This window comes from Stegodyphus dumicola, chromosome 2, assembly GCF_044657685.1.
Source record: "Stegodyphus dumicola isolate Sdum_Otavi_A_Nest chromosome 2, ASM4465768v1".
NCBI classification, from domain to species: Eukaryota; Metazoa; Arthropoda; class Arachnida; order Araneae; family Eresidae; genus Stegodyphus; species Stegodyphus dumicola.
The window spans coordinates 93040232-93056753 of NC_140769.1; the positions used below are offsets into that span (position 1 = coordinate 93040232).

General features: G+C 34.2%; 1 protein-coding gene across 2 annotated transcripts in view; it reads left to right on the forward strand.

The window, feature by feature from the left end:
• The window catches only part of LOC118180188 (uncharacterized), a 176601-nt gene that overhangs the window by 115716 nt on the left and 44363 nt on the right, over positions 1–16522 (forward strand). For both annotated transcript variants that reach the window (XM_085810311.1, XM_085810312.1), the window contains exons 7-8: positions 6761–6964; positions 12617–12732. In XM_085810311.1, the coding sequence (XP_085666437.1) occupies positions 6761–6964; positions 12617–12732 (320 nt within the window). The remainder of the gene's footprint in view (positions 1–6760; positions 6965–12616; positions 12733–16522) is intronic.

Here is a 16522-nt window from a genome sequence, read left to right on the forward strand (position 1 = left end):
ATTTAATGCTCTTTGTACGAAACCACTCTTTCGATGTTTTGGCCGTGTGGCAAGGAGCAGAATCCTGCTGAAAAATAAAAGAAGCATTGTTGGGAAAGAGATCTCTGATGGAAGGTAGATGTTTTGGTTCTAGAATAGTGTCAATGTATTTTCTGGCATTCAGTGTCCCATCGACGATGACATGAAGGCGACCAATACCATCTGCTGACATGCATGACCAAATCATAACACTAACTGGGTTCTTCACAGTTGCTTGAATGCAGTCAGGATGTAGCTCTTCTGCTATTCTACGTCTTACATATTTTCGCCCATCACTACTGAATAACGATATCTTAGTTTCATCACTCCATATAACTTGTGACCACTGATCATCTGTCCAATTAATGTGTTCCTTTGCCCACTGTAGTCTTTTTTTTTTTTTTTTTTTTTTTTTTTTTTTTTTTTTTTTTTTTTTGTTGCTGAAAATTAAGATAAGGCTTTTTTCGTGGAATTCTACCTCTCAGTCCAACATCTGTTAATCTTCTCCTGATTGTTCTTGAACTGACAGAAACACCAGCATCATTCAGATCACTTCTGATGGCCGCTGATGACATTTTTCTATCTTGGAGACATAGTCTTTTTATTCTTCTTTCATCAATAGATGTGGTGCACCTTTTTTGTCCTTTTCCTTCTTTGTTTTTTATTGAATTTATCTCCTGATATTGTAAACAAAACTTTCAGACTCCAGATGTAGTCACTGAACCACCCACCTGTCTTGCAATTTCAGCATAGGAAAGACCACTTTCTGGTAACACAATAATATTACATCTCTTTCTAGCTGTCCAATCTACTCTTTTATATGATGTCATTGCTTCTTAACTAAATATTAAAAATATTTACAAAAATTCCTACTTGTAATTGCAGTGTATAAGAAACAAGTCCTCCTTCTACAGAACAAAGTAAAATAATGAATTGTTTCAAGTGTAAACATGATGTCAGCTTCTACTGGCAGTTACTTACATTTGATTGGTTCTCAGAACAAGAACAGTGATTGGCCAGGAAAGCTAGACATTACAAACCACTTCATAACTGTGTTTTTTATTACTTCCTTGTACGAAGTAAAAAGGAAGTATTGTAATCGCGAAAAGTTTCAGGCAGCATATTTCAACGAAAATATCCATTTTGACCGCTATCGAATGCAGTTTAACGATGTTTTCGCGTGATATCTGTACGGACAGAATAAAAGACTCTTTTCCTCCAAAAAGCTATAAAACTGCTTTAAAATTAATTCTGAAGAGAATTTTTCGTGGCGTCTGTACGAACGTACGTACGTATGTACGTACGTATCTCGCATAACTCAAAAACGAGTAGCCTCAGAACGTTGAAATTTTGCATATAGGACTGCTATAACATGTAGATGTCCACCTCGTATTTTGGTTGCAATCGGCCGCACCAAACGTATATAAATATATTTATATAAATATCCATTCTGTTACCCGGCTCAGTAATCTCAGTTTCTTTACTCTTATATGTTTGTAAATTGTACATTTTTTGCTTTAAAAATGATTGAATTATCTTGTTTTTATCTTCCGGTTAAGGTTTTTATGCCTTTAGTAAATCTGTATGCAATATTTTTAGAATTATCAACAATTTTAAAGTTGTTTAAGTGCCTCTAACCTTTTTTTTATGGCGGCCATTGATTGTTTACATTTGAAACAGCAGACTAGTGGATTTGTCTTCAATCTAGAGAAACTTAGCTTCGCAACAACAAAGATAACGCCTTCATTTATTATTGCCAATTAAATCATGCTTAATCCTTTCTGGAATTTTTTCGAGGAAATAAGTGTTTAAGATTTACTTCGTAATTTTTAATATAGATATTTTGAGTTTTTATGTATTTTTGCCTTCTCGCGAAGTGAGAAATTAATTAACTGAATGAGAAATACTCAATAGTCTGTGAAAAACTGTTTCTTTTTTGTTTTATTTGCTTAATTTCTTTTATACATCATTCTAGCTTTATTATTTATTATAGTATTTGAATAGAACATGTGGCAACGATTAGATAACTCTATTCTTTAAATGATATAAATTTTGTGCATTATGAGTTATAATATGAACGAAATATAATACTGTTAAGTGAATTTAGCGCCAGAGTGTCGCTGGCGAATTTTAAAGAATGCATTTATTCTATTGTGGTTTATGCGCTGTCGGCGAAGTAGATTCAATCCAATAAGTTTAAATGGAATGCAAGAAAAAAGGCGTATAATTTAATATTCCGTACAATAAAGTCATGTGGTGTACACATCAGATTTTTTATATTAAAGTACATATAACGTTTTTTTTTTTTTTTTTTTTTTGAATTTCAAATAATTGAATTTTGTGTTTTGTATTGAATTCAGTAATAAATTCTCTTTAAAATGATATATACGAGTTTGCATTTTGCGAAACGTAACATTTTCCATAAGCATACAAATTTCAAAAACATAAAAATTTCTAAAAGTGCCCACAATTTTGGCCACCACTGTATATATATATTTATCAGTAAAATTTGAAATAGTGTGTATTGGACTATATATCATTTAAACTAATGATTAAAGTTCCACTTTAAAATGGTCATAAAATGAAAATTACTGGACCAAATGTTATCAAACTTGGTAATCGTGTAAAGGAATGGGAATTTATTTCCCGTGGGGAAGAAAAAGTTCAAAATCTCACCACCTCACTTGCAAAAATGTGCGCGTTCCGGAAATCGTTTTCTTATGCTGTTATCACATCTATAGACGCGCGCGCTTACCCGGGACAATTCCGAGAAACGAGATTCTAGTAGTACAGCTTTAAGCGGCAGGCTTCCGAGAAATGTTTCGTCTAGCTAGGAGGAACGTGTCCCGGCTAGGAGCAACATTTTAAAACTTTTCCCAAAATGTTCCGGCTGGAGACGTGTTCCTCGAACGTTCAACCAATCAGACGAAAGGTCAGCTTCTGAAGGATCACTGGTAACTTTCAATATGGTGATGGTTCTCACTGTGAAGTGATGGACGGTGGAAATAGAGGCCGATTTAATTATTGCTGTTTTGTTGTAATACAACTGCCTGAGTCATTTTTTAAATGTGTATATATTCATTAAATATATAATCGTGGAAATTTCAGAGTTGATAGTATTTTACGACGTTCTTGCATTTCGGATTTGTTTACAAATTGTTCGTAGCCAAAAGTTCGCCAAATTTGTCGTACTTCGTGCTGATCGTGTATTATAACACTGTTATATAATAGAATTTTATTTCTTAAATTTGAATAATTTTTTTAAATCCGTTTGTATATGCGCGGCTTTTCTCCTAATTACTTATCTTTTAAATTGTTAACTGCATAATCAGTGACACATTTTAAACAGCATAAAAGATGCATAAAAAAGAAAAGCATAGCTTATGTAATAATGAGAATACTCTTTAAATTTGTCTATTATTTTCATGTTATTAATGAAATACTTTTTGAATTATAAATACATTAGAAACTATACTTTTATTGTAAATGCTACATATTGAAACATTGAAAATTTATGGATTTATTATTATGCATTATGAAAAACATTTGTATATACATTCATTAATATAAATCTTATTCATTACATTAATACTAATAAATAACAATTTTTATATAATACTAATAAATATATATTAACAACTTCTAAAACATCGCATCTCTCTATCTGTATGTAAATATATGACTTATTAGATGTGTATATATATATATATATATATATGTATGTATGAATACAAAAATGAACATTGCCAAGAAGTTTATTTGAAGTTACTTTTAATTCAGATAACGATTATGTAATTGGCAGCAACTATAGTTATCAGTTCTTTGCAAATTATTATGGGTATGTAATAATCAGTTGAAAAATAATTTGATGAGTATTTGAGTACTAAAGAGTGTACACATTTTGTTATTGGGTTAATTCATATTATATCATACGTGTGATCTACGTAATAAAAACATGACTAATAAATAATAAGAAATGTAACAGCTGTGCATTTATAACATTTGATTACTTAAAACAGCGCACAACTAATTATCACCTTCATGTCTGTTTACATAATGAATTGCACTTTCCAATTAAGTGCACGGGCCTACTAGTGGCCGAAGCGTCGTTGAACACTGGTAGTTCTGTCTCAGGTTAGAATGCCGCGAACGGGCTGGCTACATGACGTTTCCTTGGTTTGCCCCATTTGTAACTGGTATACGAGCCAGTTTTAAAAAATCTTCTACAAAGGGATCCCTCCTGTTGTTATCCCTGGAGGCTTTGCGGTAATCACATAAAACCAACTGAGCCCACCAGCCGCCGAGCGGTAAAGTCGCTGAACACTGGTAGTTCGGTCCGAGGTTCGAATCCCGCGAACGGGCAGGCTGCATGGACGCTTTCGTGGTTTTCCCCATGTGTAACGTGTATACGAGCCAGTTTCCCTTAGAAAGTCCTCCTCGAAAGCATCCCTTTCCTTAGGCAGATAGCCCTAGTGTGCTTTGCTGTAATCTCAATAAACCAAACCATAAAACAAACTCATGATGTGAATACCTAATTTCTAGAGTTGGTATAATTAATGTGTTTTAGGTATATTACCGAGTGTTCTATGGGACAGTAAACAACTCGCACATGTTTGATTGCTCATGTATTCATATGCTTTATTTGATATTCATTTTGCTGAATAGTATCTGCTGGCTGTGAGGAGGTAAATATCAGCCATATAGATTTGTGTCATTTGAATGGACAGAACAGTAATTATGAGCCATAAAGTTAGTCAGAAAATGCTTTCACCAGGTCACAAATTTTCCAGTGAGCCATCAAATTTTCATTGAAATGCAGACAATAGAAAATACACGTAAGCGATGTATGATAAATAGACTTATCCAGCACATGTTTTTAAACTATTCTTAGGTGTATACAGAATTTGGCTATTACTGATGTAATTGATTGTTATAACCAGAAGTGTGTTTATCTGTTACATGAAGTGCCAGAGTGGAGATCAAAGTGATTAACTTGATAGCAATCACCTTTCTATTATCTTCCATTACTAACAATAAAGTTTAAAACGAAAAGCGTGTGAGCGATACAAAACAACACGAAGAAGCGAATGTCATTTGAAAGGAAACGTCACTTTCGCCAATCTGAGCGATAACTGATTCTTGTTTGGCTTTTAGCCTGTTTGCCAAGTGAAGATGGTAACCCTATTCCGCCAAAGGCCGTTTCTCAGAACTGTTGCTACAAACGTTTTGTCCCGGCAACAAACAGCTAATGTGATAACGGCTTTACAGATCGCTAATTTGTGATTTTTGAAGCCTGAATTCGGTCCTAAAACATGAAGATATCGATTTAAAACGTTTTTAATCGCTTCTAAAATGAAACTGTTTGTGGGGTGATGCAAAACCGCAATGGCTTGTATAATTGGCTTACGGCAGGAAGAAGAAATAAATGATTTATGCAAATAATCTAAACAAAATGGCAAAACTTAAAAATGCGATATGTCCGTAACATACTAAGTTTACATACTCACTTCACTTAAAAAATTTAATTAATTTACTTAACTTAAATTTTTAAATTTACATCCTGGAGAGGAAATGCGAGGGGACGTTGAGGAGCTCAGGAAAGATAACAAAAATTTGAATAATACGTTAGTTGAACTAAAGGAAATCCTATATCTTGAATTTAGCAACCACATAACAAGACTTTAAAAGCCTGTATAAGATATTTAAATTCTAAATGTCATCTGTGAGAACTGTGAGTCAACCTTTACAATATCAGTACAATTTCAGTATTAACTTTCTTAATTTACACTTTTACAGACGAGCAACATAGCACAAAAATTACAATTCTTCTTAGTATTTTTCTTGGCTCGACTCCTTCTAGGTATCTGGAAGGAAAATAGTTTAGAATTTGTTTCACAACCAAGTCACATTGAGACACATTTTAAACAGTTAAATTTGCTCTTACATGGGGATACATTTACTCATTTCATTCTTTCTACCCAATTTAAGACTTCCCCTTGCTCTCCAGCATGTACGACCGTGCTTCAGGTAGAAGGCGTACAGCATTTCCAACTACCCACATCTACTTATTAGAAACTAGATAACCTAGACCTGAGAGAAACACCCTACAATCAATTCTCGGTCTGAGATGCTAACTCTAATGAAAATTAGTAATGGCTGGAGAGCCTAACATTTACTTTGCATTCATTCTAAATTAATTTTACTGTTAATTACAGAAATGCTTTAAATGACGAACATATTCATGTTCTGGTAATAAAAATTTTTAAAAATTTTATTGTTGACAAATAACGAAATCTAACTTCTAACGCCGTTTTCCAGCTCCTATACTTATACCTGAGAAAATTTTATACTCGTTATGAAAATATAAAAATACAAGAAGTTTAACTCCCGTACGCAACAATTCACCGGGATATTTAATTTCAAAATTTGCGATTTTTGATGTCATTTTCAACTTGGTTTCAGAGATCGGTTGATTAAGTTAGAATAATTTGAAGAAATAAGTGCAGCAAAAAAAAAAAAAAAAATGTGTATAATTTAATAGCCTCTACAAGGACGTCATGTGGAATTCACATCAGATTTTTTACATTTCTTTAAATGTAATTTTACTTTCATTGTTTGTTTCATTATCACTATTAATTAATTGGATTTTTTGCAATATTACTTATATCAAATTAACAGTTTATCAGTTCATAAAATTCAGTAAAAATTATTAAAAATTTTTATGTGATAATTTCTCCTTCAGAGAAAACATAAGCATATCCAAGAAAGTATTGAAGCTGAAAAGAATATTATCCAGCGAAATGCTGATCGTTATAACGATGAACTCAGAAAGCTGAAACGAAATCATGAAGAAGACATCAAAATACTCGATAAACTTCAGTTTATGGTATTTGAAAGGAATCGCATGATTCTGGAGCTGCAAAATGACACTACAGAAGGATTAAAGGTAGGTATTTTTCGTGATTCTTTTTATTATTATTATTTCATTTCTTTATTTACTTATTGTTTTGAAGGAGGGACAATGGAATTTGTTTATATTTGCTTGCTTCTGTACGGGGTGATTCTAAAATATCTAGCGGGAGTGTAAAGAAAGTAGGTAGAGAGAATTGAAATAAGTACATTTTTAATGGAATGTACATGCGGAAATGTCGCATATAAATGCTCGCACATAAGAAATTACAAGTTGAAAGAGAAAACCATTTTAAATTTGTTCAGTTGGTGGTGTTCGAAAATTCAGTCACCAACAGAGTGGCGGTACATATTTGTCACACATTAGCAAAGATCTCGGTCATTTCACATACATTTCCACGAGTTACTCACGATCTTCGTCGGATTCAATGGGATTTTTATAGATCATGCAGTATGTATGCTAAATCTGGTGATATTAGTCGGTATGAATCAAACATCGAGCTAATTTTTGACATTACAGCTGAAGTGAACTAGTACTCCACCGTGTTGCAACCACATTCATATATGAGCAGGTGGAGGGAACATCGGGAAAAAGTTCCTCAAAGACACTTTGTATAAAGAGGCAGTGAACTAGGGAGAAGGTACGGTACTTACTACTAAGATACGGTACTTACTAATGGACGTATTCTTAAATGCACGTTTAGTGCCATGAAAGCCCAATATTAAGGAAAATCTTTCTTAGTAGAGGCATGTGATTTCATTCCATGAGGATTATCATGTGCCTAGGTAAAAATTATGGGTATCAAACCTCCCTGGGTATGCAAAAGTAGCCTCGTCAATGAATAAAATGTACGAATGGAAATCCGGCTTTGCTGCAGCCTGCTGTAATTACCACTGAGAAAAGTTAATTATGCAGAGGATAATCACCCGTTCAAAGCCTTCTCACTCATTTCTGTAAATAAGTATGGGTACGTTTCTTCCACATTTAAATCCCTCCTAACGGACAGCTGGTTCATAGCCAACGCATGCCAAATAGCTCTCGTGCTCGTAAGTTCTTGGCTGCCCCGCCTCGTGAACTAAATCACATTACGGGTCTACTCTCCCTTTGGGCACTTCGTGGAGGTTCAACCTCCACTATTACCCTTCCAGAGGAGCAGCGCACCACCTCGTGCTCGTAGCCAGATTATTCTTAAATGCACGTATTACAACTTCTTCATAACTGAGACGTGTTCTTTTGCCAACATCGTCAAAGCGCCGAATGGTGCACTCTCGCCCAATTCTTGATTAACATACTCAAACATTTGGCGATTAAGCAGCAAATTTACTCCAGATGCATTCGTTCTCTGTACCTTATCTAAAAAGCTGCTCCTTTCCCGTTCAAGACCCCATAAAGTGTAGATCCATCAAGTTCTGCATCTTTCAAAGAGGAGGCGTACCTCTTTGAAACTGAGCGGGCAATGACGATTTGGGCCAGCAGACACTTATTGATCGCAACAGAGCTCTCAACAACCTTGATGAGCCATTTCGGCACGCATATTTCATTACAATATAAAGTATTAGCACACTCGGCGCATATTCTAGAGGTCCAGGTTCGAGTCCCGGTGATGGCATTACTCAATTTTCACGTCTCTCGCATCAAAAAAACCTAATGACTCTCCAACAAAATCTGCTTATTTCGATCCCATCTACCGGGCTTTGCATTTTTTGCCAGATACTTTATAATCACTTTTCATTTGACCTCTTAAATATACTTACATATATAGCACAAACTGACGATTAATAAGATATAACTTAAGTTTGGCCTAACTGTGTCATACTTCTGTAAGACAAAGCGTTTAGGATAGTTACTGCAATGTTGTACTTTTTATTACTATATAGGGTCCTGTTTAGTTTTGCCAAAACAGTGTTTTATTGTATAATAACATTATAATTATTCTTAAATTTTGCTAACTATTCGATTTTTGAATTAAACTGTATCCTATCTTTCGTGGCTCATGTAATGATTTTTGCTCAGGAAGTTTTTCAAATTTCGAAGTATACAGTATAGTTTAAATGTAGGAGTTTTAACTTCAACTCTTGGCCTATTCGAACATTAGCTGCATCGTTGCTGTTTAGCTGAGTGCATGTATTGAAGGCATAGAAATCATCAGTAGCTGTACTGTTTGTAAATATCTAAAGGGTTTTATTGTATACTGACTAGTTATTTAACTTTGGATTAGTACCTTGCTTTGTAAAATTTTGAAATTTAGCTACACAGCAAGCAACCTCACTTTTATAATCTAAAACATTTACAATACAACGCAGTTTGCACAGGTCACATCAGATTAAATTACAGTGGACATGTAATGTTTAATCATAGGTAATGCGAGTACAGTCCAAAAGCACTTACAATTTAAATTCAGATCGTAGTGCACCATAGGGCCCCACGGGGAATCCACCGAGTACCTTGAAAAGGGTTTTGCAGTGAATGCATTTCGGACTTGCAAAAATTAAAAACAATTAGAGATTTTCGCACTTCCGAAGATTTAGAAAGTGGCATCGGTCATTAGTAAAGCTTTGAATTGCCACTCTGCAAAGTGTGGATTCACACAAGATATTTACATTTCAGATTTAATCATAAAACTCAGTGATATAAAAGAAATCTTTTGTCACTCCCAATATATTTGTCTTTTGCATTTGATAAACAAGCTCAGCGATTCAAAGAAACGCGCTGCCACTGCCCGAATTAAAATATTTTTATCTTCAAAGTGGCAGAGTTTTATCGTTCAGCTTAAGGTGTTTAATATTTCTTTCAAATTTATTGCAATTAATTAACAAACTAAACGATTTAAAAATAATAAATGTAAATTCATTTCAATCATTATTAATTACTAGCTGCATTCATTAAAATCACCTATAAAGAAAAGTGCCCGTTCATTTGTTTGTGTAATTCATATAAATCTACAGTTTTATTCCGTTATTGATAAAATTTTGCATACTTGACCTTCAAAAGAACAGGAAGGTTACTGTTTACGTAAGATTTCGGAAAACCACTACACGGAGCCCACATTCGCAGCCTTTATGTTAGAGCATTGAGCTCACGTCACCCATCTTAAGTTCACTTCACCGAAGTTGCGTTCACACTGTCAGCATAACTAAGCATATATACTGTTAAATATAAGTTTGTGATTATGTATCCTCAGATCGGCAATAGATGGTGGTCGTATTTATTTGTAAAAAGAAACTGTGATGTCATAATTATGTGTATGTATCAGTTCGTCTTTGGTGTTCGTCAATAAACGTTGTATGAAATAAAGCTCTCTGTTTATTATTTTAAGTTCGATCCAGTCTGATTTATTAGAGACTTACATATATTTTGTTTACATACTAAGCAAGGAATTTCAATTTTTTTTTTTTTTTTTTTTTTTACAAAAAATAAATATTAGTATTTTTTACACAGTTTGAATTTTGAAATCACACTACTATTTCAAGTTAACACGCCCACTGTTGCAGTCCCACTATCAGTTCCTACCAAAATCGGTATATTGCCCCATGCCCGTTTATTCTTTGGACATTCTAGAACTTTCCAGAACAGTTTATCATTTTTAAAGCCTGATTTAAGTCTGCTTTCTATCATTTTTCGAGAATATTTCGAAAGCTGGTAAAGAAATCGTGCAAAGTGGGTGATGATTTTTTGAAAGCTCATTTCTAAAAAAAGACATAACCGATAAGCAAGTACCAGTTCTCACTAAAACCGCTATATGGCACCGTGTTAGTTCTACAGTTTTATTCAAGCTGGGAAAATTTTTACATAACTCACATTGAAGCTAAAGAAGAAGAAATAATTACCTACCTGAGATTTCGAAATGAACTACTGTCATTCCTCTAAATAAAGCCTCTTCACTCTACATAAAAGAGCAACGCTGGGTACTTTAGCTAGTAATTTTATACAAGTCATTTTTTTAGTTTGTACTGTTATTTTATTTGTAAACCACAAGGAGTGGCTTAATAAATTTTATTTATATTTTAATTGGGCGTGTGTTTCGTATAGTACTAACAGTAAACTATTTGTTAAGGGAGGTATTTCTCAAACAAATTAAAATAACTCTGTTTACTAATCCCTCAGTTGAATTCACATCACAGTGTTTAAGAAAAGAAATTCGATATTCAATTTGTAATCGCTTTATACGTTAAGGAAGAAAGAATGCAAAAATGATTGAACTAGACAAATTTCTCGAAACTTTAATATTTATTGTATGTAGTTGCCCATGTTAGTTGCAATCATTACATTTTTAGCAGCAAGCATCTTGAAAAAGCATGCCTTCGGTGGAAATTCGAACCCGAGACTTCACAGTTGTTAGCTGAGATGAACCACAAAGATATATGAGAAGAATACCTTGAATCCTTTACAATTATATACCAACTTCTATAGACGTAGCTTTCTTCTTTCAAAAGTTATTTCACAACTTTAACTAAACAATGCGTATACACATTTCTCTAGAAGAAATATCGAAGTATCTCATGTACGAGATAATAAACTATGAGTGAAGTGAAACAGAAGAGGAACATCGAATTATACTGATCTATTCATTCATAAAAGTTAACTGTAAATCACACTATTAAAAAATACTCTATTTATTATTTATTTTTTCCGCCAGTATAAGAATAGCTCTATATTTATAGCCGTGTAACAAGATAGTAGAACAAAACTACTATCAAGTATGTAAAGCAAAACTAAATGCTGCTTAAAAGCAGACAAAAATTTAAGCGTTTTGTGAATATTTAAAATACATTTTTCACACTGAAAAGTAGAACACTATGCAGAATAAATATAAAGAATAAATAACATAAAGAATAGCATGTAGAGACATTAGGTATTTTTTTAAAGCAGGAGAGATGAAAAATGAGCAATGCCCTCGCCGGGACTCGAACCACGGACTTCTCGAATACGCACCGAGTGTGCTGACCACTACACCACGAAGGTATGCTAAGAAGGCTGGAGAAATACCTTATATACTCCCTTCTTTAAAGAGCGACTGGGGATTAGGGAACCCAATCGCCAAATCCTGGTGGTGGAGAATCATCATCTAACACCTTTTTTAGTTCGGGCACCGCGGTAGAGACATTAGGTTATTTCAAAACAGAAGAGATGTGAAAAATGAGCAATGCCCTTGCCGGGACTTGAACCTCGGACCTCTCGAATAATTGCCGAGTGTGCTGACCACTACACCATGAAGGCATGCTGAGAAGGCGGGAGAAATACCCTATTAGGGAATGACAAATTTTTATTAATGTTTTAAACTAGTGCTTACCAATATATTTATCCCAAACAAGAAAAATCAGACAAAATATCAATTAAAAAACTAACTGAGGCAAAACACTTTGTGTCAGAAATTGACGAACTGTTCTGTTTTAAAATAAAAGTTTCTCATAAGGTATATGAAAAGAAATAAATACTAGTTCTTTGGTTTAAGAAAAACGAAGGATAATGCCAGGATAAATTCATTTGAAAGAAATATAACAGATTATATTTGAATCTGTATATCTGATAGAATTTGTCTTGTATCAGAAAAAAAAGGGCAACTCATTTGTTATGAATTTTATCACTATATTGCCGCACTTAATTTTTTTTTTTTTTTTTTTTTTTAATTTTCAAATGAACAGCGAGTTACAGTTTCCTTAATATCTACAAGTAAGTTTGATTTTACAGACTTATGTAGGTTGCGAAGATGAAAAGACGGACTTCGCTTCAGAGGCAGAAGGAAAAACAGAATCTGAAAATGTGCCCGAAGCAAACGCAAAATCTGTGGATTCAAAGACTGTACAGTAAATACCTTTTTAAGATAATTTGAATATAAATTCGTGTTATATACTAGAATATTTATATCATTTACTAAAATGCTGAAACTTTATTCAATTAAGGGCAAAAGAAAATAGTTTTATACATGTAATAGAGGTTCAGATGTAAACTATGATGCTTTCAGTTTTGTGGTATATGCAGGCAAAAAATACTTAAAAGCTTCCAAACTGAAAATTGACTAGTATTTACTTTTGTCGTGCATTATTTAACCTCTAGGAAGCGTGTTAATTTTCACTAAATGCAGATTGGTTCAGCTTAGTTTGTTTGAATATGACAAAGCATGGCAAAGCACAGAATGGCTATCTGTCTAAAGGGAGGGATAACTTCGTGGAGAATTTCCAGGGAAACTGGCTCCTATACATAATATATTAGATACGGGGAAAACCACGAAAACGCCCACGCGGCCAGCCCGTTTGCCTGGAATCGAAAACAGGTCAAAACTATCAATGTTCAGCGATTTTACTGCTTCAATAAATTCGAACCTAGGCTTTATGTGATAGTATGTAAACATTTTATAACCTTAAAAAATCGCTAAGTTTAAAAACTGAAAATTTAAAAACAAAGTTTAAAAGCGAAATTGGCTCTAAACCGCATTTAAAACTACATCTCATACAGAATAGAATGCTAATGCCCTGAATACGCTTTCTTGGGTTCAGTTTACTCGATCGATAGCGCCATTGCCAATGCATTCGTGCATTATACGGATCATTTTCGGCAATCTATCCACTTAAAAGATATCTAGACTTATCAGTTACTATTGTTGCAAGCTAGAAGTTATTTGAGATCATTTCTACCACATTGACAGTTTAATTAATAAAAGTGTAGGGCAAAAATATCCATTGTAAACAACTCAAGAAATACGCAGAAATAAGATAATTTTTCCATAAAGCCAAGAAATATCACAGATTGCCGATATCACTCACAATCTCTAAAACATAAATCAACTAACTCTTTGAACTGCATTCTTTCTCAAATCAATCAGGACAAAATAGATTCTTGAATCTCTGTTTTGCTTTAAAAGTTTTATTCAGTAAATCATAAAAATATGTCTCTGGACAATCGCGATAATTTTCGATGTCAAGCACGAAATCTTCACACTGAGCGAAAAATAAAAATATTCTAAAAATGTTGAAATTCATTTTTGGAAAAGCAAGGACAAAAACCTTTGACCTCCAGATGTGGAACTGATATTGGAAATCAGTGTATTGAGAATACGGCAAAGCACACTAGGGCTATCTGCCTAAGGGAAGGGATGCCTTCGTGGAGGACTTTCTAAGGGAAATTGGCTCGTATACACGTCACACATGAGGAAAACCACGAAAACGCCCATGCAGCCACCCGTTCGCGGAATTCGAACCTCGGACCGAACTACCAGTGTTCAGCGATTTCACCGCTCGGCCGCTGGGTGGGGGGCATATTGGCTATCAGAGACATTTATGTACGGTTTTTCCTACCTTTTATAAGCTTCAAGGAAACTACCTCAGGGAAGAGGAGTTTCCAAAATGCATTTTCTTAAAACTTCCAGAAATTTGTCAAATTGGCTGTAAATTGTTAAATGTCACAAAAGACTGTTCTGTCCACACCTAAGGTATTACTGTGGGTTATCGCTTTTATAAAAATCCCACTGAATGATCATATGAATAACATAAAGAAATTTAACATTTTATTACAAAATTAACAGGAAACAACAATTTAAACAGCTTAAGCAAAAAACAGGTATAAGTAATGTCTCCTTAGGGCGCCAGAAATATCGGCAGTTGCCAAAATCTTCACTTGCAGAATAAACTCACAATTCGGCTAGATTTCGCAGCTGAATAACAGCTAATAAAGCAATGTCAACTCTCTGGATGGAACGGGATCATGCGATTAAGGAAGCGACAGTAAAAACCTCTTTTACTCCTATTATTATAGAAATTTATTTTAAACTTTGAATCTGTTTAGAGGCAAGGGCACGTTAGCGTTAACACTGAAGAACTGGTGACCTATCCTAGGAGGTTGTGGGAGGAAGAATCATAATTTGTGGTAACTGAAATGCAATGAAATGTAGACAGGAGTGCAAAACTAAGTGGGACTAACTAAAACTAAAACTAATAAGTAAATAATATGACAATGCAGTAAAATAGTATATACATACAGCATATAGACTTGCTTCTTACTGTGATACTACTATATTGCTTTGTCAGAACTTTTATGTCTTTTAACTTGCTTCGGAAACATTACGTATCCTAAATAAGAACAGAGAGCTACGTTCCAGATTGTGGGGAATAGACAACACAAGCAGGAAGGATATACTGAACCCTTTATTCTCTAAGATTACTTTACAGGAGCTCCCGTACTTCGGGATACAGAGACCAACCACTTGTGGTCTGAACGTAAAAATATAAAACTACCTTATAAAACTAAATATAAAACAAAATATATAAACGTAAAAATATAAAACTCTAACAAAAGCTAACTTTGAATTAGTTTAAAAATGCCTAACACTAAGACTGGCCTTTTTAAAAGGGTAGTACGCCAAACTGCTGAAACTACAATACGTTTTCAAATATTGAGGACTAAACCTCTGGCCTTAAAGGCAAGCAGCAATTGATTGAAAACTCGTAAGAATGCAGTGGCAAGTCGCAAGCGGCTCACTCCCCCCCGTCCCCCTCCCTCTCTCTCTAACTCTTGGCAAAAAGCCGCAACTTAAATACTTGGGCCTTAGCAAGTACAATTTGAATAAGCAAGTTAACGCATTTAATTCTGGTCGGAAGTGGAAAATAAGAAAGATAGAAAAGTTTTAAGATAAAATAAACGTTAGTAAAACTTAGGATCCTTACAACTTGAACTGTGATTATATTAATAATATACTTATATTACTTGAGCTATTTCTATAATTTAAACGTTGTTGAAGTCAAAACTCAGAAGATTTACAATTCTGTACAAGAAATGAGCAATTATATAAAAGTTAAGTAGCCTCAAATTTAACTACGTAAAAATCATCATTAAAGTTTATTACCTAAAATACAACAATAAAATGAATAAATAAAGCAATTCATAACATTAAAAAATTCTCAAAAACAAAAGTGTAATCAAAAGGACTCTGATATTTACCCAAATTTCCAACATCGCTCCTTAAGTACTGCGTATCTCGGGCAGTACAATCCTAAGACCAGAGACAACTAACCCTCACTATCATAATAAGATACAAGTCTATCGTAGTACAACTCACTTAGGCTCAGAACAGAAAGTTTTTGTACATGCATCACCATATAGCTCAGTTCCTTAATAATACGGATGGGACCTCACAGGAAATATTCAGCCTGAGCGAGATTCTTCGACGACGCTTGGGAACTGCACAATTAGACTTGACCTCCTTCTTTGAATAATCTCTTCGTTGACTTGATATATTTTGTTTTTTTCTTCTCGGTCGATATATTGATCTGTTGTCTGGCGAAACAATGAGCATCTTCTAAATGCGTCCGCAGATTCCAAGTACTTTTCAGGTGAATAAGGTGCGTCCAGCGGTCATCCAAAGAGTAGGTCACTCAACAAACGAGCGTCACGGCAAAAACATCATTTGCAATGAGGGAAATTCAATGTTTTCATGGACTTCACTCCGATGCGCTAACCGAAGTAAACGCAATTTTTGTTTCCAATCCTGTTTGGTCCGGGGTACGAAATGAGAGAAATGGTCTAATATTATCCGATTAATTTCTCCACCTTGGAATCGACTGTATATGTAAAGGAGTGATTTGAGTATTTTCCACATCGAGA